Source organism: Stegostoma tigrinum, chromosome 1 (assembly GCF_030684315.1).
Source record: "Stegostoma tigrinum isolate sSteTig4 chromosome 1, sSteTig4.hap1, whole genome shotgun sequence".
In the NCBI taxonomy this organism is placed as follows: domain Eukaryota; kingdom Metazoa; phylum Chordata; class Chondrichthyes; order Orectolobiformes; family Stegostomatidae; genus Stegostoma; species Stegostoma tigrinum.
This window is the reverse complement of record NC_081354.1, coordinates 184817962-184843869: the sequence shown is the minus strand read 5'-3', so window position 1 is coordinate 184843869 and position 25908 is coordinate 184817962. Positions and strand designations below refer to the sequence as shown.

General features: G+C 45.1%; 1 protein-coding gene across 4 annotated transcripts in view; it reads left to right on the top strand.

Moving 5' to 3' along the window:
* The window catches only part of LOC125452817 (polyadenylate-binding protein-interacting protein 2-like), a 114177-nt gene that overhangs the window by 62235 nt on the left and 26034 nt on the right, over nt 1-25908 (top strand). For 2 of the 4 annotated variants that reach the window (XM_048531714.2, XM_048531722.2), the window contains exons 2-3: nt 11094-11147; nt 11577-11729. In XM_048531714.2, the coding sequence (XP_048387671.1) occupies nt 11145-11147; nt 11577-11729 (156 nt within the window). In that variant the 5' untranslated portion in view covers nt 11094-11144. The remainder of the gene's footprint in view (nt 1-11093; nt 11148-11576; nt 11730-25908) is intronic. The other 2 variants (XM_048531732.2, XM_048531706.2) reach the window with 1 other exon arrangement.

The window sequence follows — 25908 nt, the reverse complement described above, 5'->3', positions numbered from 1 at the left end:
GTCCCATTTGCAAGCATTTGGTCCATATCCCTCCTGAACCCTTGCTATTCGTATGCGATGCCTTTTAAATGTTGTAATTATACCAGCCTTCACTACCTTCTCTGGTGTCTCATTTCCATACCTGCATCACACTGTGTGGAAGAAGTTGCCCCTTAAATCCCTCTTTATCTTTGCCCTCTCAATTTAAACCTATGCCCTCTAGTTTTGGATTCCCCTGCCTTGGGGAAAAGACCTTGTCTATTTACCCTCTGTATTCCCTTCATGATTTTATAAACTTCTATAAGCTTCCGATGCTCTGGGGAAGATAGCCCCAGCCCATTCGACCTCTCCCTATAGCTCAAACCCTCCAACCCTGGGCAATATCGTCATAAATCTTATCTGAACCCTTTCTCATTTCACAACATCCTTCCGAGAGCAGGGAGACTAGAATTGCACACAGTATTCTAAAAGTGGCCTAAGTAATGTCCTCTACAGCCGCAACGTGACCTCCCAACTCCTACACTCAATGCACTGACTGATAAAAATATGGGCCAAATGCAGGCAAGTGGGGCTAGTTTAGCTTAAGAAGCCTAGTTGGTGTCGATGATTGGACCAAAGGATCTGTTTCTGTGCTGTTATGACTCAATGGTCTTAAATGGCATCCTCCTTTAGTTTTAAATTGTACCCTCAGTTACAGACTTCCCAATTTGCATCTACCTTGTCTGTCCCTTTTAAATAGTTTACGGGTTCAATAAGATCATCCCATTTTTAACAACCGTAGAGAATATAGGTTGAGTTTGCCCAATCTCTCTCAAGACAGTCGCACCATCCCAGGAACAAGTCTGGAGAACCTTTTAATAAAACAAACAACTGCCAAAGCAGAGTATCTGAAATAAAGTTAATACCCAGTGCACCTTCAGATGTTCTTCACCTGGATGGTATTTGGAGCCTTAATTTCAACTGCCAAGCATTGTGTTTTGTTCTGATGCCACACTTTTGGAAAGAAGCAAAGGCATTGGAGAGGGTGCAGAAAAGATGAGAATGGTTCCAATAATCAGAAGTATGCATGTATTTAAGAAGTTGGAATGATTTGCAGTGAGATTGAAAAGAGATTTGACGGAAGTCATGAGAGGCTTGGACAGAGTTGATAGTGTGAAACTATTCTCAGTGGATTATCAGAAAACCAGAGGTAGACTGAAGGTAGTTGGCAAAGGAAGGAATGGTCACGTGAGGAAAAGTCCCTCATGCATTGTGTTTAAGATCCCGACTGTGCTGCCTGAGATTGTGATGAAGACAGATTTGATCGTTGTATTCAAAAGTGACTTGATTCATAATCTGAAAAAGAAACATTTACAGACTTGACAAAACCTTTCAGCTGTAACTAATCCATGATAAGTCTAAAGATCAATGTTTGAGTGCTAACCAATGAAGATGTAGCTTTCCAACTTGTAAAGCAAATTGACTGGGTCAAATGATTTGTGTCTGTGCTGCAAATTCTACACACATGCTACAATATTTTTGTATTGCAATGAAACTCAACTATCTGTTTAATGGCCCCAGTGCAGGTGCAGTGACACTAATTTTATCCTAATGTGCTTGGCACTTATGTCAATAGCAAGAGGGAAATCGAAAAGTGCTGGAGAAATTCAGCAAGATTGGCAGCATGTGGAGCGAGAAACAAAGTTACTGTTTTGAGTATAACATTTAGAAATATTTGGATAAGTGCATAAATAGGAAAGGTTTGCAGGCAAGTGGAGCTGGTTTGGTTTGGGAACATTGTCGATGTGGACTAGTTGGACTGAAAGGTCTGTTTCCATGCTATATGATTCTGTGACTGAGTCCAGTATGACTCCTCGGAACTGTTTTGTTTAAAAAATGTTATACTGGACTCATGTTAATTCAGTTGCTTTCTCCACAGATGCTGTCAGATCTACTAAGTCTTTTTTGTTTCAGATTTCCAGCATCTGTAGTATTTCATTTTTTAGTTGATTTGAGCCCTTGTGTTGGCTTTCACAATGTGTCAATACTGAATAGTTCAACTATTTGCTACAAACAGTGCCAAATATTGTAAGCAAATATATCTCCTCTGCTGCAAATGATTTAGGTATTTTAATCAACCATTTCAGACACCACGATATTTGAGCCTCCTGACTCAGAGGTGGGACATTACAACTGAACCAGTCTCTGTCTGCTATCTTGACCCACCACATCATCCTATGTTTTTTTTTCATCTTTGTCAGATATGAATGATGCTGGTCCAGAACTGTCATTGAAGCTGGTTGTAAGCCACTATTATGAACAACTAGATTCTTTGCAGTTTAGGAATACCCTAAGCATTGTTTGGGCAATGCCAGGATTTTAACTTGGCAACAGTGATATGGTTCCAAGTCAGAATGATGTGTAGCTTGTAGGCGAGCAGACAAGTAGTGGTTTTCATGTACCCACTGCATTTGTTTTTCAAGGTAGCAGGATTATATGGAAGGATAATCTTGGCGAGTTGGGACCATATCTTTAAAAGGTTGCCAGTTGCCACCATGTGCTGTGGCATGTGAATGGATGGGATGTTGATCAAATAGGCTGCCATGCGTTGATGTTGGTTGATGTTGAACTTGAGTGCAAATTGCATCATGATTCTGACTTGTGCTGTGGTACTACAAAAATTAAACATTGCTGAAAAGAAGCTTCACACTTTGTTTTCTTTTTGCATGTTGGGACTAGGAATCAAGAAGCAAACTTGGAAAAAGGGATACTAATTTATACAACTTGTAATACGGGTGCTGACTTGTTGGGTCTTGTTAGCATGGGGATGACATTGTTAACTTGTCAACGTTAGTTCTATGCTAGGCAGGAAGACTTTGGCCTGGGTATCGCCACGGGAACATAGCAAAGTGTCTCTACAACCCTTATTTTCCTGATGTGAAGGTACTATTATATATATAAATTTCTTTGACCTTTGTAAATTAGGATCTTGTTTATAAACATGCAGACTCTAGCATGTGCAAATGCACCATGCTGCGAGCCCAACTGATATCTTAAACTGTGCAGTACTTAGCACAATCCATATTATTTAATAAATGATTTCCGATAGCAGATTTGTGTATAATGATGAACATAAGTGTTCTGAGGTTTACAAACATCAGTGAATTGAGCACAATCAGCCTGCATCCTGCTGCATATGTTCGTATTGATGGTCTGCCATTCCTTGGGGTCGTGATCTACAAAGCTGCCTTTACACCGTCACTGAAACACACGTATCACATTACTCATTTGTGTGATAAACAAAACTTGTTTGGCTTTATGGCAGTATTTTGTTACTGGAGAAAGCCACCTGAGTTCATTCCAATGTTAAAGCATAAGACAAAGGAGCTCAAGTAAGCCATTCAGTCTATTGAGTCTACGCCAAAGAGATCATGACTGATCTGATGGTCTTCAAGTCCACTTTCCTGTCTTTTCTCCATAGTCTTTGATTACTTTAATTGTTAAAAATCTATCTCAGTCTTGATTATATTTGAGAATGCATCCTTGAAAGCCTGGTACAGTAAAGCAAAGACTGACTACCCTCTGTGTGAAAAGATTCCTCCTTCTCACTCTAAAATGGGCACTCTGTTACTCTGGAATTATGCTGTGTAGTCCCAGGTCCTCCCACAAGGGAAACATTCTCCATGTATGTACCATGTCAAATCCTCTTAAAATCTTGTATGTTTCAATAAAGTCATCTGTTATTCTTCTAAACTCCAATGAATATAAACCGAACCTATTCAAACTCTCCTCAGAACAAAAATTCCTCCGTACCCAGAATCGACATGGTCACCCTTCTCTGCATTCTCTCTCTGCCAGTGTACATTTCATAGAGTCATAGAGATTACAACATGGAAACAGACCCCTGGGTTCAACTTGCTCCTGCCAACCAGATATCCTAAATTAATCTAGTCCCATTTGCCAGCATTTTCCCCAAATCCATCTATAACCTTCCAACTCATATATCCATCCAGATGCCTTTTAAATGTCATTATTATACCAGTTTCCACCAGTCCCTCTGGCAGCTCATTCCACACATGCACCACACTCAGCATGAAAACATTGCCTGTTAGGTCCCTTTTAAATCTCTTTCCTCCCACCTTAAACATATGACCTTTAGCTATATACTCCCCCACTCTGTGGTAAAGACCTTGTCTATTCACCCTACACATGCTCCTCATGATTTTATATTATGTAAGATCATCCCTCAGCCGACAAAATGGCCTCAGATAAGGGCACCAAAACTGTTCAAAGTATTTCAGCTGTCATCTGACTTGTACAGTTTTAGCAAGACCTCCCCTTTTTTGTGTACTATATCCATTGAACTAAATGCTAAAATTTTACTTGCTTTCCCTATGACCAGCTGATCTTGGATGCTAGCTTTTTGTGATTCATGCACAAGAGCCTCCAGTCCCTTTGCAGATTTCAGTGTTTGCCCATTTGTTTAATATTCACCTCTTCTATTCTTGCCCAAGTGCATGATCTCACATTTTGCTGCATAATATCCCATTTACTAAGCTTTTACTCATTTACCTAACCTGTCCCTATCCCTGTAGACTCTGTGTCATACTCACTACTTGGCTTACAATCTATTTTTATGTCATCTGCAAACTTGCTATTATTACACTTGCTGCATCCACAGCATTCATATATATTGTAAAAATTTGTGGCCCCAGCACTGATCCCTGTGGCCCTCCACTACATACAGGTTGTCATCCTGAAAATGCTCCCGTTAGCACAGTTCTGCCCCCTGTTAGTTAGCCTCTGAGTGGCACAGTGGCTCAGTGGTTAGCACTGTTGCCTCACAGCACCAGGAACCTGGGTTCGATTCCACCCTCAGGTGACTGTCCATGAGGAGTTAGTGCATTCACTCTGTGTCTGTGTGGGTTTTCTTCGGGAGCTCTGGTTTCCTGTCACAGTCCAGAGATGTGCAGGCTAGATGGATTGGCCATGCTAAATTGCCCATCATGTCCATGGATGTGTAGATTAGGTAGGTTATAGAGGGATGGGTCTGGGAGGGTTCCCTTGAGGGTCAGTGTGCACTTTTTGGGCTGAAGGGCTTGTTTGCACACTATAGGGATTCTAAGATTCTATCCTCTGTCCATGCTGATATGCTACCCCTGTGCTCTTATTAAGTAGCCTTCTCTGCAGTTCCTTATTGAATGCATTTTGGAAATCCACATATTAAATTTACTGGCCCAACCAGTCCCCCTCCTCCAACACCCTCATCAGCTTAACTGAACTTGTCCTTACCCTTAACAACTCCTTCAACTTCTCCCACGTCCTACAGACTAAGGGGGTGGTCATGGGAACCCGCATGGGCCCAAGTTATGCCTGCCTCTTCGTAGAATATGTGGAACAGCCCCCCTTCTGCAGCTACACTGGCACTACCCCACCTATTCCTCCACTACATCGATGACTATGGCGTTGCCGCCTCGTGCTCCCATGCGGAGCTCAAGCAGTTCATCAACTTGACTAACAACTTTCACCCCAACCTCAAATTCACCTCGACCATCTCTGATACCTCTCTCCTTCCTGGACCTGTCTGTCTCAATCTCTCGTGACCACGTCGAAATCCGATGTCTATTTCAAACCCTCCCACAGCTACTTAGACTACACTTTCTGTCACCCACCATCCTGCAAGAATGTGACCCCCCTACTCCCAATTCCTCCATCTCCACCACATCTGCTCCCAAGATGAGGCATTCCTCTCCCGAACCTCCCAGATGTCCTTGAATTTCCAGGACCGCAACTGCGCCCCCACTCTTTGTCCATCGCCGCCCCCCCCCCCCCCCCCCACCCCCCCCGCCAACTCCAGTGGTTTAAAACGCTCTCAACCGCATCTATTTCTATTAGAAACAGGAAAGGAGAGATCACCCTGTTGGGAGTTTTCTCTGGGCCTCCAAATAGTTCCTGAGATGTGGGGGAAAGGATAGCAAAGATGATTCTCGATAGGAGTAAGAGAGACAGGGTAGAAATTCAGGGAAGCTAGGATGGAAGCTGAGAGCTAGGATGAACAGAGTTGTTGTCTCTGGTTTGTTGCCTGTGCCACGTGCTAGTGAGGCGAGGAATAGGGAGAGAGAGGAGTTGAACACGTGGCTACGGGATGGTGCAGGAGGGAGGGTTTTGGATTCTTGGATAATTGGGGCTCTTTCTGGGGTAGGTGGGACCTCTACAAGCAAGGTGGTCTTCACCTGAACCAGAGGGGTACCGATATCCTGGGCGGGGGGGGGGGTGGGTGGAATTTGCTAAGGCTATTTGGGTGGGTTTAAACTAATTCAGCAGGGGGATGGGAACCAAAATTGTAGTTCGACTATAGAAAAGGTTGAGGGTAGGGTGGTCCGAAATAAAGTTTCAGGGACGCAAGATGGCACCGGCAAGCAAGAAGTTGGTTTGAAGTATGTCTACTTCAATGCCAGGAGCGTCTGAAATAAGGTGGGTGAGCTTGCAGCATGGGTTAGTACCTGGGACTTCGATGTTGTGGCCATTTCGGAGACTTGGATAGAGCAGGGACAGGAATGGTTGTTGCAGGTTCCGGTATTCAGATGTTTCAGTAAGAACAGAGAAGATGGTAAAAGGGGCGGATGAGTGGCATTGTTGGTCAAGGACAGTATTACAGTTGCAGAAAGGATGTTTGGGGACTCGTCAACTGAGGTAGTATGGGCTAAGGTTAGAAACAGGAAAGGAGAGGTCACCCTGTTGGGAGTTTTCTGTAGGCCTCCGAATAATTCCAGAGATGTAGAGAAAAGGATAACAAAGATGATTCTCGATAGGAGTGAGAGAGACAGGGTAGTTGTCATGGGGAACTTCAACTTTCCAAATATTGACTGGGATCACTATAGTTCGAGTACTATAGATGGGTCAGTTTTTGTCCAGTGTGTGCAGGAGGGCTTCCTGACACAGTATGTAGATAGGCCAACAAGGGGCGAAGCCACATTAGATTTGGTACTGGGTAATGAGCCCGGCCAGGTGTTAGATTTGGAAGCAGGTGAGCACTTTGGTGATAGCGATCACAATTCTGTTATGTTTACTTTAGTGATGGAAAGGGATAGGTGTATACCACTGGGCAAGAGTTATAGCTGGGGGAAAGGCAATTACGATGAGATTAGGCAAGATTTAGGGAGCATAGGATGGGGAAGGAAACTGCAGGGGATGGGCACATTAGAAATGTGGAGCTTATTCAAGGAAAAGCTCCTGTGTGTCCAAGATAAGTATGTACCTGTCAGGCAGGGAGGAAGCTATAGAGTGCGGGAGCCGTGGTTTACGAAGGAGGTGCAATCTCTGGTCAAGAGGAAGAAGGCTTTTGTTAGGATGAGATGTGAAGGCTCAGCCAGGGCACTTGAGGGCTACGAGGTAGCCAGGAAAGACCTAAACAGAGAGCTCAGAAGAGCCAAGAGGGGACATGACAAGTTGTTGGCGGATAGGATCAGGGTAAACCATAAGGCTTTCTATAGGTATTTAAGGAATAAAAGAATGACGAGAGTAAGATTGGGCCCAATCAAGGATAGTAGTGGTAAGTTGTGTGTGGAGTCAGAGGAGATAGGGGAAGCACTAAATGAATATTTTTCAACAGTATTCACTCTAGAAAACGACAATATTGTCGAGGAGTATACTGAGATATAGGCTACGAGACTAGGTGGGATTGAGGTTCACAAGGAAGAGGTATTAGAAATCCTACAGAGGGTGAAGATAGATAAGTCCCCTGGGCCAGATGGGATTTATCCTCAGATCCTTTGGGAAGCCAGGGAGGAGATTGCCGAGCCTTTGGCATTGATCTTTAACTCGTCATTGTCTACAGGAATAGTGCCAGATGACTGGAGGATAGCAAATGTGGTTCCCCTGTTGAAGAAGGGGAGTAGAGACAACCCTGGTAATTATTGACCAGTGAGCCTTAGCTCAGTTGTTGGTAAAGTGTTGGAAAAGGTTATAAGGGATAGGATTTATAATCATCTAGAAAAGAATAAATTGATTAGGGATAGTCAGCACGGTTTTGTGAAGTGAAGGTGGGTGGCTCACAAACCTTATTGAGTTCTTTGAGAAGGTGACCAAACAGGTAGATGAGAGTAAACCGGTTGATGTGGTGTATGTGGATTTCAGCAAGGTGTGCGATAAGGTTCCCCACAGTAGGCTATTGTACAAAATGCAGAAGAATGGAATTGTGGGAGATATAGCAGTTTGGATCGGAAATTGGCTTGCTGAAAGAAGACAGAGGGTGGTAGTTGTTGGGAAATGTTCATCCTGGAGACCAGTTACTAGTGGTGTACCACAAGGGTCGGTGTTGGGTCCACTGCTGTTTGTCATTTTTATAAATGACCTGGATGAGGGCGTAGAAGGATGGGTTAGTAAATTTGCCGATGACACTAAGGTCGGTGGAGTTGTGGATAGTGACAAAGGACGCTGTAGGTTGCAGAGAGACATAGATAAGCTGCAGAGCTGGGCTGAGAGGTGGCAAATGGAGTTTAATGCAGACAAGTGTGAGGTGATGCAATTTGGTAGGAGTAACCGGAAGGCAAAGTACTGGGCTAATGGTAAGATTCTTAGTGTAGATGAGCAGAGAGATCTCGGTGTCCATGTACACACATCCTTGAAAGTTGCCACGCAGGTTGACAGGGCTGTAAAGAAGGCATATAGAGTGTTTTAGGCTCTATTAATAGAGGGATCGAGTTCCGGAACCAAGAGATTACGCTGCAGCTGTACAAAACTCTGGTGCGGCCGCACTTGGAGTATTGCGTAGAGTTCTGGTCACCGCACTATAAGAAGGATGTGGAAGCTTTGGAAAGGGTGCAGAGGAGATTTACTAGGATGTTGCCTGGTATGGAGGGAAGGTCTTACGAGGAAAGGCTGAGGGACTTGAGGCTGTTTTCATTAGAGAGAAGGTGGTTGAGAAGTGACTTAATTGAGACATATCAGATAATCAAAAGGGTCAGGTAGGGTGGATAAGGAAAGCCTTTTTCCTAGGATGGTGACGGCGAGCACAAGGGGGCATAGCTTTAAATTGAGGGGTGAAAGATATAGGACAGATGTCAGAGGTAGTTTCTTTACTCAGAGAGTAGTAAGGGAATGGAACGCTTTGCCTGCAACGGTAGTAGATTCGCCAACTTTAGGTACATTTAAGTCGTCATTGGATAAGCATATGGACGTACATGGAATAGTGTAGGTTAGATGGGCTTGAGATCGGTATGACAGGTCGGCACAACATCGAGGGCCGAAGGGCCTGTACTGTGCTGTAATGTTCTATGTTCTATTGCGTTTCCCGCACTTCAGTCCTCACACACCCTCCCGGCAACAAAAACAAAGACAGAATCCCCCTTGTCCTCACGATCACCCCACTAGCCTCTGGATACAATGCATCACCCTCCATGACTTCCGCCTTCTGGAGGGACCGTGCTGTCCACAACTCCCTCGTCTGCTCCACACTCCTCACCAGCCCCACCACCCCGGCACCTTTGCCTGCAACTGCAGGAAGTGCTACACCAGCCCCCTATACCTCTCCCTCACCTCCACCCCAGGCCCCCAAAAAAATTCTGCCTCAGACAGATGCTCAAGTGCATATCCACTAGTGTGGTCTATTGCGTCCGCTGCTCCTGATGTGGTGAGACCAGGTGTTGCTTGGAGACCGCTTTGTAGAGCAGCTGCACTCTGTTTGTGACAAACGACAACACCTTCCGGTCGCGAACCACTCCCTCTCCCACTCTCACTCCCTGGATGACATGTCCATCCTGGGCCACCTCCAGTGTCACGTTAATGCCACCCAGAAGCTGGAGGAGCAGCACCTTGTATTCTGCCTTGGAACCCTACAACCCAGTGGTCTCAATGTGGACTTTACTAGCTTCAAACTCTCCCCACCCTCATTCCATGACCAACCCTCCCTCTCATCCCCACCTCCTTCATCTGTCCACTCCTCCCACCTCACTGACCAACCCTGACCATTGCCTAGCATCACCCCATCTACCTTCCCCAACCCCACCCTTCCTGCCTCTATTTATTTTCAGAGTCTCCCTCTTCACCATTTCTGAAGAAGGGTTCCAACCCAAAATGTCACCTTTCCTGTTCCTCTGCTGCCTGGCCAGCTATATTGCTCTAGCTCCACTCTGTTACCTCAGACTCCAGCATCGGCAATTCTTACTATCTCTGATTAAATTTACTTGTTTCCCTGTTCTACCGGCTTGTTAGGTCCTCAAAAAATTGTCATAAATAAAGCAGTGTGAGACAGCAATCATTACCTTTAGTCAATTTATTTGAAACACCTTTTTTTTCCAGGCTAATCTAAGTTGGACCGGATACGATTCAGGGCCAGAAATGGTGGACATCAGCATTTGTGGGAGTTTTCGCAATATGCAGCAAGAAATAAAATTATCATTTTAGAGAATAGTTTTGGTAGCATCGAACTCGGCATCAAGCTTGCCCACAGAGTAGAAGTCACGGGCCCTATTCCACAGGTTGTGAACGAGATTAGTCTTGTAGCATGTTGGAAACCAGATGCAAACATTGAACTTTGGCAACTTCATTTGTGGAGACTACACTGTGTGGATGGTGATTGCTGACAATTTTTTTGCCCATGTTTGACCTGATGTTGCGAGGTTTCAATGGGTGTGGTCTACATGTTGAGGACTCCCAGGGCCACTTCCTCTTGACTGTACACAACTGAGGTGCCAATTCTGGTGACATATTGAAAACTGATGTTTAGTGGTGGGTTGTTAGCACAACTAAAATCAGTCAAGAATTGTAGCCTCAAACAATCATTTCACTAATCTTTTTATTACCTTGCCCTTTTATCCTGTGATTTGATTGCTGAACACATCGCTGTTCCATATAATTTCAGTATATTTTGGAATGGAACAGGTGTGGATAATGCAGCTGGAGTAGGAATGATGTATATAAAAGTTGAGAAATTACAGTCTGTAAAAGCACTTTTATTTTTAGCCTCAGCCTAGTAAATTTGGAAAGGTCATTAATTGAAAATTTTCATTTTAAAAAGAAGCTATTATTTCTTAGTCTGCTGCTTGGAATGGCACCTTGATTTTGTTCTCATGGTAGTGTTTGTATCTGTCATCTTTTCAATGGCCCAGCCCTTACGTTTGTTTCTTTACCTCTAGTGACTATCCTGGAACAACTTTCTCTTCTGATCATTTCAACAACTGAGGAAAATGGTGAGTTTGTCAGAAGAGTTGTGAGCCAAATCACAAATCCCCCTGCACCTTATGTTGCTGGGAAGTATGGATAAGGTCACAAGGTCTATAGTATTACAGAACACCAGTCTAGAAAATTTTGTCTTTGGCAGGATAGCATGAGTACAGGTCACTTGGATTAACAAACTTCTGAAATTGTGTTTTAGTGTCTATCTGGGTGTTGTATTCTAATTTGATGCTTGATTCATATTTCTTGCTTGCTGCTTCAGTTGGGGACTTGACCAAACAAATGACACTTGGTGCTGAACGTCCTGGTTCTTGTTGACTCTTTCTTGTTGTGTGAACCCACTATTTTCATAGTGTGCAGTAAATGTAACAGATTTAGGCTATCTATGAATCAGATGTTAATTGTTTTTGATGAGTCCAAATTTCTTGTGTTCTTCATTTCAGACTGATTCTCTGGACATGAAGGCACCTAATATGACAAACACACCAGGCTCTGGGGCACAGGAGATTATAGTATCCAATGGACACACTGAAAGTGAGGCTAATCCTTTTGCTGAATACATGTGGATGGAGCATGAAGAAGAGTATGATAGACAGGTAAGGGTACACTTTCAACTGAATAACTGCTTTAGGAATGCCATCTCACATGTGAGGTTCATCCCTTTTGAAAGTAGAAGCTATTCTAGTCCTATTTTCATTTTATACATTCTGTTGCCCCAGCATTATGTTTTGAGAAGGTTATGCAAAAGACTAAGGCACATAAGTTTATTTCAAACATGAATGGAATTGGGGAATAGAAAATAACTAAGAAGCAATAATTGGTTGATGACCATTCTGGGTTTTTAAAACGTTGTAGCTTTCTGAGGATAGGAAGAGTTTGAAAATGTAGATTTTCGACAAAGGCTAATAGTGAAAATCTCATACTGAACTTTCATATGATGGCTAAGAATTGAAAAATCTTTCATCATGACCAAGATCATTAACATTTACCTAAATGCGTATTCGTAACAAAGTAGATGAATTAACGACGGGTGGCGGTGTGGGGGGTGGATTAGACAGCCATGGCTGACAAAGGAGGTCAGGAAATGTATCCAAGGAAAAGAGACAGCCTATAAAGTGGCCAAGAGCACTGGGAAATCAGAAGATTGGGAAGGCTACAAAAACAGAGGATAACAAAGAGAAAAATAAGAAAGGAGAGGATCGAATATGAAAGTAGGCTAGCCAGTAATATTGGAAATGATAGTAAAAGTTTCTTTCAATACATAAGAAACAAACATGAGGCAAAAGTAGACATTGAGCCGCTGCAAATTGCTAGTGATGGGAGATATGGAAATAGCTAAAGAACTTAAGTACTTTGCGTCATTCTTCACAGGGGAAGACATGAGTAGTATCCCAACAATTAAGGAGAGTCAGGGGGCAGAGTTGAGTATGGTAGGCATTACAAAAGAGAAAGTGCCAGAAATGCTAAAAAGTCTAAAAATTGACAAATCTCCTGACCCCGATGGGTTACATCCTCTGAGGGAGGTTGCTGAGGAAATAGCAGAGGCATTGGTTGTAATCTTTCAAAAGTCACTGGAGCCAGGAAAAGCCCCAGATGATTGGGAAATTGCTTTTGTAACCCCCTTGTTTAAGAAAGGATCAAGACAAAAGATGGAAAATTATAGGCCGATTAGCCTAACCTTGGTTGTTAGTAAAATTCTAGAATCCATTGTTAAGGATGAGATTTCTAAATTCTTGGCTGTGCAGGGTCAGATTAGAACAAGTCAGCATGGATTTAGTAAGGGGAGGTCGTGCCTGACAAACCTGTTAGAATTCTTTGAAGAGGTAACAAGTTTGTTATCTATCTAGACTTCCAAAAGGCCTTTGATAAGGTGCCTCACGGGAGGCTGCTGAGTAAGGTGAGGGCCCATGGAATTCGAGATCAGCTACTGGCATGGATTGTAGATTGGCTGTCTGACAGAAGGCAGTGAGTTGGGATAAAAGGTGCTCTTTTGGAATGGCAACCAGTGACAAGTGGTGTCCCGCAGGGTTCAGTGTTGGGGCCTCAGCTGTTCACTTTATATATTAATGATCTGGATGAAAGGACTGGGGGCATTCTGGTGAAGTTTGCCGCTGATATGAAGATAGGTGGACAGGCAGGTAGTACTGAGGAGGTGGCGAGGCTGCAGAAAGATAGATCGTTCCGGAGAGTGGCCCTGGAAATGGCTGATGAAATTCAACGTGAGCAAATGCGAGGTCTTGCGCTTTTGGAAAAAAGAATACAGGCATGGACTATTTCCTAAACAGTGAGAAAATTCGCAAATCAGAAGTACAAAGGGATCTGGGAGTGCTACTCCAGGATTCTCTAAAGGTTAACCTGCAGGTAGAGTCTGTGATTAAGAAAGCGAATGTAATGGTGTCACTTATCTCAGAGTTGGAATATAAAAGCAGCAATGTGCTTCTGAGACTTTAAAGCTCTAGTTAGGCCCCATTTAGAATACTGTGTCCAATTTTGGGCCCCACACCTCAGGAAGGATGTACTGGGACTGGAGCGTGTCCAGTGGAGATTCATACGGATGATCCCTGGGATGGCCAACCTAACATGCGATGAACAGCTGAGGATCCTGGGATTGTATTCATTAGCGTTTGGAAAGTTGAGGGGAGATCTAATAGAAACTTACAAGATAATGCATGGCTTAGAAAGGGTGGACGCTGGGAAGTTGTTTCCGTTAGGCGGGGAAAATAGGACCTGTGGGCACAGCCTTAGAATTAGAGGGGGTAAATTTAAAACGGAAATGAGGAGCCATTTCTTCAGCCAGAGAGTGGTGGGCCTGTGCAATTTATTGCCACGGAGTGCAGTGGAGGCTGGGACATTAAATGTCTTCAAGGCAGAGATTGATAATTTCTTGATTTCACAAGGAATTAAGGGCTACGGGGAGAGTGTGAGTAAATGGAGTTGAAATGCCCATCAGCCATGATTAAATGGCAGAGTGGACTTGATGGGCCGAATGGCCTTATTTCACTCCTATGTCTTATGGTCTTATCAAACAATATCGGAAATTGCAAGCACAGAATTTGCAAAAATCATTGTGCTTAAAAAAACCCTGCCAATTGTGTTTCTTTCCCCATGAACTACGCATCTATTCTATACTATTTTTTAATCCTGTCAACAAAGACTCATGGTCAACAATTTAGAGCATGCTTAATGTGTCTGGAAGGTGTTCAGCAACAAAGAGAAGTGAACTAAAAATACACCAAAAGTATTTGGTGTACAAAGAGGTTTGAGGAAGCTTTTGTAAGTGGGAAGGAAGATAGCAAAATTCATACCACCAAAACCTCCAGAGTGCAAGACCCCTGTACTAAAGACTCTAATATCTGGTTTAAATATTGTACAATCAGCAAGCAGAGAAAACTTATTGTGGTCACTTGTCAAATTGTACAGCAGTCGAAGAGGACCTCAGTGATAATGCCCCGACCTATTGGTCAGAAGACCGATTTCAAGTCCCCTGGCTCCAAAGGTGTGCCATAACATGTCTGAAAATGTTGCAGAAAAATGTATGCTGTATAGAAAAGGCTAGTTGATCTATTTGTCTCTGCCAGCTGTTTGAAATAAACTTTAAACTTCATTCATCAACACTCATCAGAGATCATCAAGAGTCCAGTTGCCTAAGGTCCAATACTTGGTCACTGATTAGTTCTAAAGAAGGGTCATCTGACCCAGAACGTTACCTCTGATTTCTGTCCACAGATGCTGCCAAACCTGCTGAGCTTTTCCAATAATTTTTGATGTTTCTGATTTACAACATCCGCAGTTCTTTCCGTTTTCACTTGGTCACTGATGCTCAGTTTGAATTGCACGAGAGCTCCTTATCACCTGTCTTCATGACACTCGTGGTTCAAGTATAGGCGTAAGAAGTTACACTCCATTGGTGAGGTCTGAATGTACTTAATGAGAAGGCCACATTTGACTGAGGAGTTTCATCAAGGATCCCTATCACAACTTGAATCAATGAGATAATGGGAACTGCAGATGCTGGAGAATCCAAGATAACCAAGTGTGCAGCTGGATGAACACAGCAGGCCAAGCAGCGTCTCAGGAGTACAAAAGCTGATGTTTCGGGCCTAGACCCTTCTTCAGAAAAGGGGGGATGGGGAGAGGATTCTGAAATAAATAGGGGGAGAGGGAGAGGCGGACCGAAGGTGGAGAGGAGACACCCATACTCTCCGGTCCATCTATCTTCTCTATCCATCTTCAGTCCGCCTCTCCCTCTCCCCCTATTTATTTCAGAATCCTCTCCCCATCCCCCTTTTCTGATGAAGGGTAGGGCCGAAACATCAGCTTTTGTGCTCCTGAGATGCTGCTTGGCCTGCTGTGTTCATCCAGCTCCACACTTTGTTATCATGAATCAATATGAATTGGGGAGAAAATCTTTGTACTTCAGTTGAGATCAAGCAAGGTGATTGATTGTGCTTAATGACTTAATTGTGCTCAGTCATCTCAGTCCCAGGGCATTGCTACAGAGATTTCTCAGTATCGCCTCCAAGCTCAAACATCTTTACCTGCTTTGTCAGTGACCTTCAATCGATCATAAGCTTAGAAATGGGAATGTACAGCACTTTTCTTAACTCCTCAGTGCAGCAATCCATCTCCAAATATCCAGGTTTGACAGAGAAGTGGCAAGTATTATTCTTACCACAAAAGAACTAAGCAATGATACTTTCCAGCAATGAAGAATCTAACTATTGATTTGTTATGTTGAATGATTATAGAATTATAGAACATTACAGCACAGTACAGGCCCTTCAGCCCCCGATGTTGTGCCGACCTGCCATACCGATCTCAAGCCCGTCTAACCTAATGATGTTATATCACTTAATCTTCTCTCGCTCACTCTCCACCCCTGACTAAATATCCTGAGGGCCATGATTGGCCAGAAACGAACTGTACGAGCCATATAAATACTATAGCAACAAGAACAAGTTGGAGGATTGGAATCCTAAACAAATAACTCGCCACCTGACTTCCCAAAGCCTGTCCACCACCTGCAAGTCATGAATCTAGAATTTGACAGGATATTTCTGACACGTCTAGATGAGTGCAGTTCCAACTGTAGTCAAGAACATAGAGCAGTACAGGCCCTTCAGCCCACTATGTTGTGCCGACCTATTATCCAACTAAGATCAATCTACCCTGCATACCCTACATTTTACTTTCTTCCATGTACCTATCTAAGAGTCACTTCAAAGTCTTTGAACTATCTGACTCTTAGTACCACTGCCGGCAGTGCATTCCTCTCTCCCACCACTCTCTGTAATCTACAACAGCTCTCTACATTGTTTACACCTCCACCAATCTTCGTGTCATCTGCAAACTTACTAACCCACCCTTCCACATCCTCATCCAAGTCATTTATAAAGATCACAAAGAGCAGAGGTCCCAGAACAGATCCCTGTGGAACACCACCGGTCACAGAGCTCCAGGCTGAATATTCCATCTACTACCATCCTCTGTCTTCTATTGGACAGCCAGTTTTGTATCCAGACAGCCACATTTCCCTGAATCCCATGCCTCCTTACTTTCTGAATGAGCCTACCATGGGGAACCTTATCAACCGCCTTGCTAACATCTACATACACCGCATCCACTGCTCTACCTTCATCAATGTGTTTTGTCACGTCCTCAAAGAATTCAGTAAGGCTTGTGAGGCACGACCTACCCCTCACAAAGCCATGCTGACTATTTCTAATCAAACTGTGCTTTTCCAAATGCTCATAAATACTATCTCTCAGAATCCTGTCCAGTAATTTGACCACCACAGAAATAAGACTGACCGGTCTGTAATTTCCAGGATTACTCCTTTCCCTTTCCTGAACAAGGGAATAATATTTACCACCCTCCAGTCGTATGGTACTACTCCAGTGGACAGTGAGGGTGCAAAGATCATTACCAAAGGGGCAGCAGTCTCTTCCCTCACTTCCCGTAAGAACCTTGGATATAACCTTTTTGGCCCAGGGGACTTATCTATCCTCATGTTTTTCAAAATTTCTGGTACGTCCTCCTTGCTAACATCAAGCTGTTTGAGCATATCTGCCTGTTTTATGCTGTCCCCGCAAACATCAAGGACCATCTCATAGGTGAATACTGAAGCAAGGTATTCATTAAGAACCTCCCCTACTTCCTCTGACTCTGCACACAAGTTCCCGCCACTATCCCTGTTTGGCCCTACCCTCACTCTGGCCATCCTCTTGTTCCTCACATCAATATAGAAAGCCTTGGAATTTTCCTTGATCCTACCCGCCACGGTTTTCTTATACCCCCTTCTAGCTGTCCTAAGTCCATTCTTCAGTTCCTTCCTGGCTACCTTGTAGAGCTCTGGAGCCCTGTCCGATCCTTGCTTCCTCAACATTAATTAAGCTACCTTCTTCCTTTTGACTAGGTGTTCCACATGTCTTGTCATCCAAGTTTCCTTCTACTTAACATCCTTGCCTTGCCTCAGGCGCGTAAACCTATCCAGTATCTGTCGCAATCGCTCCCTAAACAACCTCCACATTTCTATCGGGCTTTTCCCAGAGATCATCTGATCCCGACTGGTGCTTCATAGTTCTTGCCTAATAGCTTTGTAGTTCCCCCTCCCCCAATTAAATATTTTCCCATAACAGCTGCTCCTACTCCTCACCATCACAATAGTAAAGGTCAGGGAGTTGTGATCACTGTCACCAGAATGCTCTCCCACTGAGAGATCTGACACCTGACCTGGTGCGTTACCAAGCACCAAATCCAATATGGTGTCCTCTCTAGTCAGCCTATCTACATATTGAGTCAGAAATCCTTCCTAGACACACCTGACAAAATCTGCTCCATCCAAACTATTTGCATTTAAGAGGCTCAGTCTAAGGAAGTTGAAGTTGTCCATGATAGCAACCCTATTACTTCTACACCTTTCTAAAATCTGTCTCCCAATCTGTTTCTCAGTGTCTCTGTTGCTGTTGGGAGGTCTGTAGACAACTCCAGTCAAGTGACTGCTCCTTTCATGTTTCTGACTTCTACCCATACTGACTCAGTGAAGAAACCGTTCTCCACGACTTCCCTTTCTGCAGATGTGATGCCATCCCAGATTAGCAATGCCACTCCCCCACCTTATTCCTGATACATCTTGCATTGTAGTGGACACACCTCAATCCATCGCACTGACCTGCCATTTTGCCCAATCAACTGCTTATCCTTCCTCATAGATTCTCTGCTTGCTCTATCTGTCTGTACGCTGGCTACCCCATCCTCTGATCTGTAGTTCCAGTTCCCATCCCCCCGCCAAGCTAGTTTAAACCCTCCCGAGGAGCTCTAGCAAACCTGTTGCCCAGGAGATATTGGGAACTGCAGATGCTGGAGAATTCCAAGATAGTAAAATGTGAGGCTGGATGAACACAGCAGGCCAAGCAGCATCTCAGGAGCACAAAAGCTGACGTTTCGGGCCTAGACCCTTCATCAGAGAGGGGGATGCGGAGAGGGAACTGGAATAAATAGGGAGAGAGGGGGAGGCGGACCGAAGATGGAGAGTAAAGAAGATAGGTGGAGAGAGTATAGGTGGGGAGGTAGGGAGGGGATAGGTCAGTCCAGGGAAGACGGACAGGTCAAGGATGTGGGATGAGGTTAGTAGGTAGACGGGGGTGCGGCTTGGGGTGGGAGGAAGGGATGGGTGAGAGGAAGAACCGGTTAGGGAGGCAGAGACAGGTTGGACTGGTTTTGGGATGCAGTGGGTGGGGGGGAAGAGCTGGGCTGGTTGTGTGGTGCAGTGGGGGGAGGGGACGAACTGGGCTGGTTTATCCCTCACACTCTCTCTCCCTCACACTCTCTCTCCCTCCCTCCCTCTCCCTCTCTCCCTCTCCCTCTCCCCCTCTCCCTCTCCCTCTCCCTCTCGCTCGCTCGCACGCTCCCTCCCTCGCGCCCACCCTCTCTTTTCTCTCTCTCTCCCCCCCCCCCCCCCCCCCCCCCCCCAAGGCCAACACCAACCCCCTTCCCTTCTGAGCCACAGAGCCAGGCTCAGTGCCAGAGACCTGGCCGTTCCTCGTGCTGTCACCACTCCCGCCACTCGAAACAAACAAACAGGTTGCTGACTCACAAGGTAAGCTCACACCTTCCAAGACAGTGCAGCCTGCTTGATTGGCACCACGTCCACAAATATTCACTTCCTCTGCCATTGTCATAGGACCACTGAGCATCATCTAAAAGATGCCGTGTGATTACTCGCCAAGCTCCTTTTAAGATGGCACCTTTCAATTCTGCACCCACTACACAGTAGAAGGACGAGCGCAGCAGATGCGTGAGAATACAACTCTCCAAGTTCCTGTCTAAGTCACTTACCATCTTAACTTGGAAATGTATCTCTGTTCCTTCACTGTCACTGGGCAACACTACTGGAACTCACTATGTAACACAACTCTAAGTACCTTTACATGACTCTCCAAAGAAAAACTGCAAGATTGCTTATCACTGATAGTATCAGAGATAATGGGAACTGCAGATGCTGGAGATTCCAAGATAATAAAATGTGAGGCTGGATGAACACAGCAGGCCAAGCAGCATCTCAGGAGCACAAAAGCTGACGTTTCGGGCCTAGACCCTTCATCAGAGAGGGGGATGGGGGGAGGGAACTGGAATAAATAGGGAGAGAGGGGGAGGCGGACCGAAGATGGAGAGTAAAGAAGATAGGTGGAGAGGGTGTAGGTGGGGAGGTAGGGAGGGGATAGGTCAGTCCAGGGAAGACGGACAGGTCAAGGAGGTGGGATGAGGTTAGTAGGTAGCTGGGGGTGCGGCTTGGGGTGGGAGGAAGGGATGGGTGAGAGGAAGAACCGGTTAGGGAGGCAGAGACAGGTTGGACTGGTTTTGGGATGCAGTGGGTGGGGGGGAAGAGCTGGGCTGGTTGTGTGGTGCAGTGGGGGGAGGGGATGAACTAGGCTGGTTTAGGGATGCAGTGGGGGAAGGGGAGATTTTGAAACTGGTGAAGTCCACATTGATACCATATGGCTGCAGGGTTCCCAGGCGGAATATGAGTGGCTGTTCCTGCAACCTTCGGGTGGCATCATTGTGGCAGTGCAGGAGGCCCATGATGGACATGTCATCAAGAGAATGGGAGGGGGAGTGGAAATGGTTTGCGACTGGGAGGTGCAGTTGTTTGTTGCGAACTGAGCGGAGGTGTTCTGCAAAGCGGTCCCCAAGCCTCCGCTTGGTTTCCCCAATGTAGAGAAAGCCGCACCGGGTACTGTGGATGCAGTATACCACATTGGCAGATGTGCAGGTGAACCTCTGCTTAATGTGGAATGTCATCTTGGGGCCTGGGATGGGGGTGAGGGAGGAGGTGTGGGGACAAGTGTGGCATTTCCTGCGGTTGCAGGGGAAGGTGCCAGGTGTGGTGGGGTTGGAGGGCAGTGTGGAGCGAACAAGGGAGTCACGGAGAGAGTGGTCTCTCCGGAAAGCAGACAGGGGTGGGGATGGAAAAATGTCTTGGGTGGTGGGGTCGGATTGTAAATGGCGGAAGTGTCGGAGGATAATGCGTTGTATCCGGAGGTTGGTAGGGTGGTGTGTGAGAACGAGGGGGATCCTCTTGGGGCGGTTGTGGCGGGGGCGGGGTGTGAGGGATGTGTCGCGGGAAATGCGGGAGACGCGGTCAAGGGCGTTCTCAATCACCGTGGGGGGGGAAGTTGCGGTCCTTAAAGAACTTGGACATCTGGGATGTGCGGGAGTGGAATGTCTTATCGTGGGAGCAGATGCGGCGGAGGCGGAGGAATTGGGAATAGGGGATGGAATTTTTGCAGGAGGGTGGGTGGGAGGAGGTGTATTCTAGGTAGCTGTGGGAGTCGGTGGGCTTGAAATGGACATCAGTTACAAGCTGGTTGCCTGAGATGGAGACTGAGAGGTCCAGGAAGGTGAGGGATGTGCTGGAGATGGCCCAGGTGAATTGAAGGTTGGGGTGGAAGGTGTTGGTGAAGTGGATGAACTGTTCGAGCTCCTCTGGGGAGCAAGAGGCGGCGCCGATACAGTCATCAATGTACCGGAGGAAGAGTTGGGGTTTGGGGCCTGTGTAGGTGCGGAAGATGGACTGTTCCACGTAACCTACAAAGAGGCAGGCATAGCTGGGGCCCATGCGGGTGCCCATGGCCACCCCCTTAGTCTGTAGGAAGTGGGAGGAGTCAAAAGAGAAGTTGTTGAGTGTGAGGACGAGTTCCGCTAGGCGGATGAGAGTGTCGGTGGAGGGGGCCTGGTCGGGCCTGCGGGACAGGAAGAAGCGGAGGGCCTTGAGGCCATCTCCATGCGGAATGCAGGTGTACGGGGACTGGACGTCCATGGTGAATATGAGGTGTTGGGGGCCAGGGAATTGGAAGTCCTGGAGGAGGTGGAGGGCGTGGGTGGTGTCACGGACATAGGTGGGGAGTTCCTGGACCAAAGGGGAGAAAATGGAGTCCAGATAGGTGGAGATGAGTTCGGTGGGGCAGGAGCAGGCTGAGACGATGGGTCGACCAGGGCAGGCAGGTCTGCCTGGGAACCCTGCAGCCATATGGTATCAATGTGGACTTCACCAGTTTCAAAATCTCCCCTTCCCCCACTGCATCCCTAAACCAGCCCAGTTCATCCCCTCCCCCCACTGCACCACACAACCAGCCCAGCTCTTCCCCCCCCCCCCCACCCACTGCATCCCAAAACCAGTCCAACCTGTCTCTGCCTCCCTAACCGGTTCTTCCTCTCACCCATCCCTTCCTCCCACCCCAAGCCGCACCCCCAGCTACCTACTAACCTCATCCCACCTCCTTGACCTGCCCGTCTTCCCTGGACTGACCTATCCCCTCCCTACCTCCCCACCTACACCCTCTCCACCTCTCTTCTTTACTCTCCATCTTCGGTCCGCCTCCCCCTCTCTCTCTATTTATTCCAGTTCCCTCCCCCCATCCCCCTCTCTGATGAAGGGTCTAGGCCCGAAACGTCAGCTTTTGTGCTCCTGAGATGCTGCTTGGCCTGCTGTGTTCATCCAGCCTCACATTTTATTATATTAGATTGCTTATCACTTCTTTCTTGATGGCGAATTTTGAATCTGTAGTAAATGCTGGCCTAGACAGGTATGACTCAACACTGAGTCAGCTCCGTCTCAGTACCACCCAGGGCAAAGCAGCCTGCTTGATTGAGACTTTAGCCACAAATATTCACTTGCCTTACCAGTGGCAACAGTGTGCACTATCTATATCGTACGGTATAACTATTCACCAAGACACCTTTGGCAACACCTTAGTAAACCAAGATCACTATCGTCTCGAAGGACAAGGACATCAGATACATAGAATCAAACAGCATAGAAACAGACCCTTCAGTCCAACCAATCCATGCCAAAAATAATTCCAAAACTAAACTAGTGCCTCCTGCCAGATCCTGGCCTATATCCCTCCAAATCTTTCCTATTCATGTACTTTTACAACATGTAAAAGACATTTGGATTTGTGCCTGCATCCACCACTTCTTCGGGAAGTTCATTCCAAAGAACAAAATTACTCATTTCTTTTTTAAATCTCTCTCCTGTCACCTTAAAAATGTTCTCCCTAGTATTCAATCCCCACCCTAGGGAAAAGACAACTACTATTAACTCTGTTTATACCTCTCATTATTTTATAAACTTCTATCTGGTCGGCTGTCACCCTCCTATGCTGAGAGGTGTCCCAGCCTATCCGGCCTTTGTTTATAACTCAAACCTTCCATACCTAGCAAACATCCTGGTAAATCTCTTTTGAACCCTCCTCCAGCTTGATAATATCCTTCCTGTAACTGGGTGACCAGAACTGGACACAGCATTCTAGAAGAGGCCTTACCAATGTCCTGTATTACTTCAACATGACTTCCCGACTCCACTACTCAAAGGACTGAGCACACAACCACCTTCAAGTCCCTCTCCATGCTACTCCCTATCCTGACTTTGAAATATACCACCATTCCTTCAGTGTCTGTGTCAAAATCCTGGAACTTTGTCCATGACAGCATTATTGGTGTACTTTCATCAAATGAACTTTAACAGTTCAAGAAGGCAGCTCACCGCAACCTTTTTGAGGACAATTGGAATGGGCAATTAATGCTGTATTTTGGTCAGTCACACCAACATCCTTTGAATGAATTTAAAATGGCAGAGCATTCTAGATAACATCATGTGTTTTTAAAAAACAATCCTCTTATCTCAGAGTCCTTTTGACATAAAATATTGGCTGTATTGATGCTTTTTGGTTGGTATATTTATAATCAGACTAACAGGCCATTTTTTTTTTACTAGAGAGCCTTTTTGATTCATTCTGTTGGTAAATACAAGGACAGCTATGTCTCTGACCTGACCTGTCTGATTTCAGCACATACTCTGTAATCTAAAAGGGTGAGAATTATAAAGCTACTTGAATGTTAGGAAAGATATTAAATCATTAGGTTTTTACATTAAAATGTGTGTCAATGAATGCTGCCTTTAATCCTTCCTGTGTGATATATTCCATCTTCTCTACCTGTGAATTTTAACTTTAACTTTTTTGCCGTTTATTCAACTTCTAAGTTTTGTCCGAAGCTGTTCTAAATTTTGGTTCAAACAAAAACCTGACTACGAAATCAAATGAGGCTTAAGAATCTTGAGATACAGTTAGCTTCACTGCCTTCATTCATGTAAGTTAAATATGTAGTTAACACAGCCTAATTTGTCTTGAGGTCTTCATAAAACTATTCAGTCCTGTGCTCCTTGAGTACTGTGCCCACTTTTGACTGCTGAGAAATAAAGAAGCCATTCAAAACCTGGGGTTAATGTAGACAGGAGATGCCGATGCCAAGTGTGAAAATTCTGTGTTGAGGAAAGTCTAGAGAAACCTGGATCCTGGGCTTGAAAAGGAAATGCCTAGGAAGTGATCATATAGAAGGAATGGAAAAGGCAGATCCGGAATATTAGTTTCATGAGGACAAAATTAGGAGCAGGAACTTAATTTCAAAACAGAAAGATACATGTTGAAGTTCTTTGCATCGATTTGTCCACACATGGAGTGAGCCTGCAGATGTGATAGATCAGTTAAAATCCCCAAATTCTTTAAGAAACAATTGGATTTAAGAAGTAACAAGGTGTAGAGCTGGATGAACACAGTGGGCCAGGCAGCATCAGAGGAGCAGGAAAGCTGATGTTTTGGTCTGGACATTTTCTGAAGAAGGGTCCAGACCCAAAATGTCAGCTTTCCTGCTCCTCTGATGCTGCCTGGCCTGCTGTGTTCATCCACTCTACACCTTGTTATCTCAGACTCCAGCGTCGGCAGTTCCTACTATCTCTGGATTTAAGAAGTAACTGCTTTATCCTGGATGGTGCCGAGTTTCTTGAATATTGTTGTCTGCACTCATCCAGGCAAATGGGAGAATTCCATCTCCATGTACCTGAAGACAGGCTTTGGCAAGTCAGGTGGTGCGTTATAAGCTGCAAGATTCCTAGCCTCTGATTTGCTGTCGTAGCCACAGTCTCTATATAAGTAGTTTATTTACATTTTTGGTTAATGACAAACCCACCCGCCCCCAGGATGATGTTGTGATAAGTGTTGACTTGACGTCAAAGGCAATTACTCTCCCCTCACATCAGTACTTCTGTCTACATTTGAACAAAGGCTGTCATGGTAACAAGAACTGAATGGGCAATGTACCAGTGCGACCAGTGCCACAGTTTTTTTCAATCAGTTGGCATTAACATTATGGACCACCTTTTGTTATATTTTCTGCAACAGAAAGAGCCAAGGTTTGTGGAACCTTCTGAACATCATAATGAGCTGGGTGATCAAAATGGTCATCATAATAGGGGATTTGATAGGTGTTTGCGGTACAGGAGCGATGGCTACAGGGTAGTTGAAATATGTAAAGCCAGAAAACAGCTAACACAATGGGATAAAAGTACAAAATAACTACTTTTGATGGGTAGACGAGTGCAGATGTGGCATAAACCAAGAATGCTGGATTACTAAAAATTCTTAAGTGGCAAGTGCAAAGTCAGTATTAATTATAAAACAAGGAAAGTCAAGACAATATGAATTTGTGCTAGTGATGCATTTATTGATTGGGAAGTTACGAAGTTCCATCTGAAGGTATAAATCTGCAATTGCAAATTTAATTGGCTATGTCATGGGTAATGCCCAACTATAGACTTAGAAGTTCATAATAAATATGTCACGTGTTGTTTTCATGTCCTTGTTTGCTTTTGAGACAAAATGCAATTTAATCATGCTGATGGAGTAATTGGACAAAGTGTTCAGAAGTAATCTTTCCCATACTGAAGTCTGTACCGTATTTAACATGCCATCTGTAATATGTAAAAAGCTTGAATATTTGAACATTATAACAACCTTTTCCACTTAAGTTCCTGTGCCACATTAGTAATGGAAATTGTCAAGCTGCTCTCTAATTAAACCTTTGCTGGCACCTGCATTGCTTTCCTGGCAGGAGGACATAATCCTAACGTGGCAAGTTGATAGAACGTAGAACATAGAACAATACAGCGCAGAACAGGCCTTTCGGCCCTCGATGTTGTGTCGACCTGTGAGCTAATCTAAGCCCATCCCCCTACGCTATCCCATCATCATCCATATGCTTATCCAAGGTTTAAATGCCCCTACTGTGGCTGAGTTAACTACATTGGCAGGCAGGGCATTCCATGCCCTTGCTACTCTCTGAGTAAAGAACCTGCCTCTGACATCTGTCTTAAATCTATCACCCCTCAATTTGTAGCTATGCCCCCTCGTACAAGCTGACGTTGCCATCCTCAGAAAA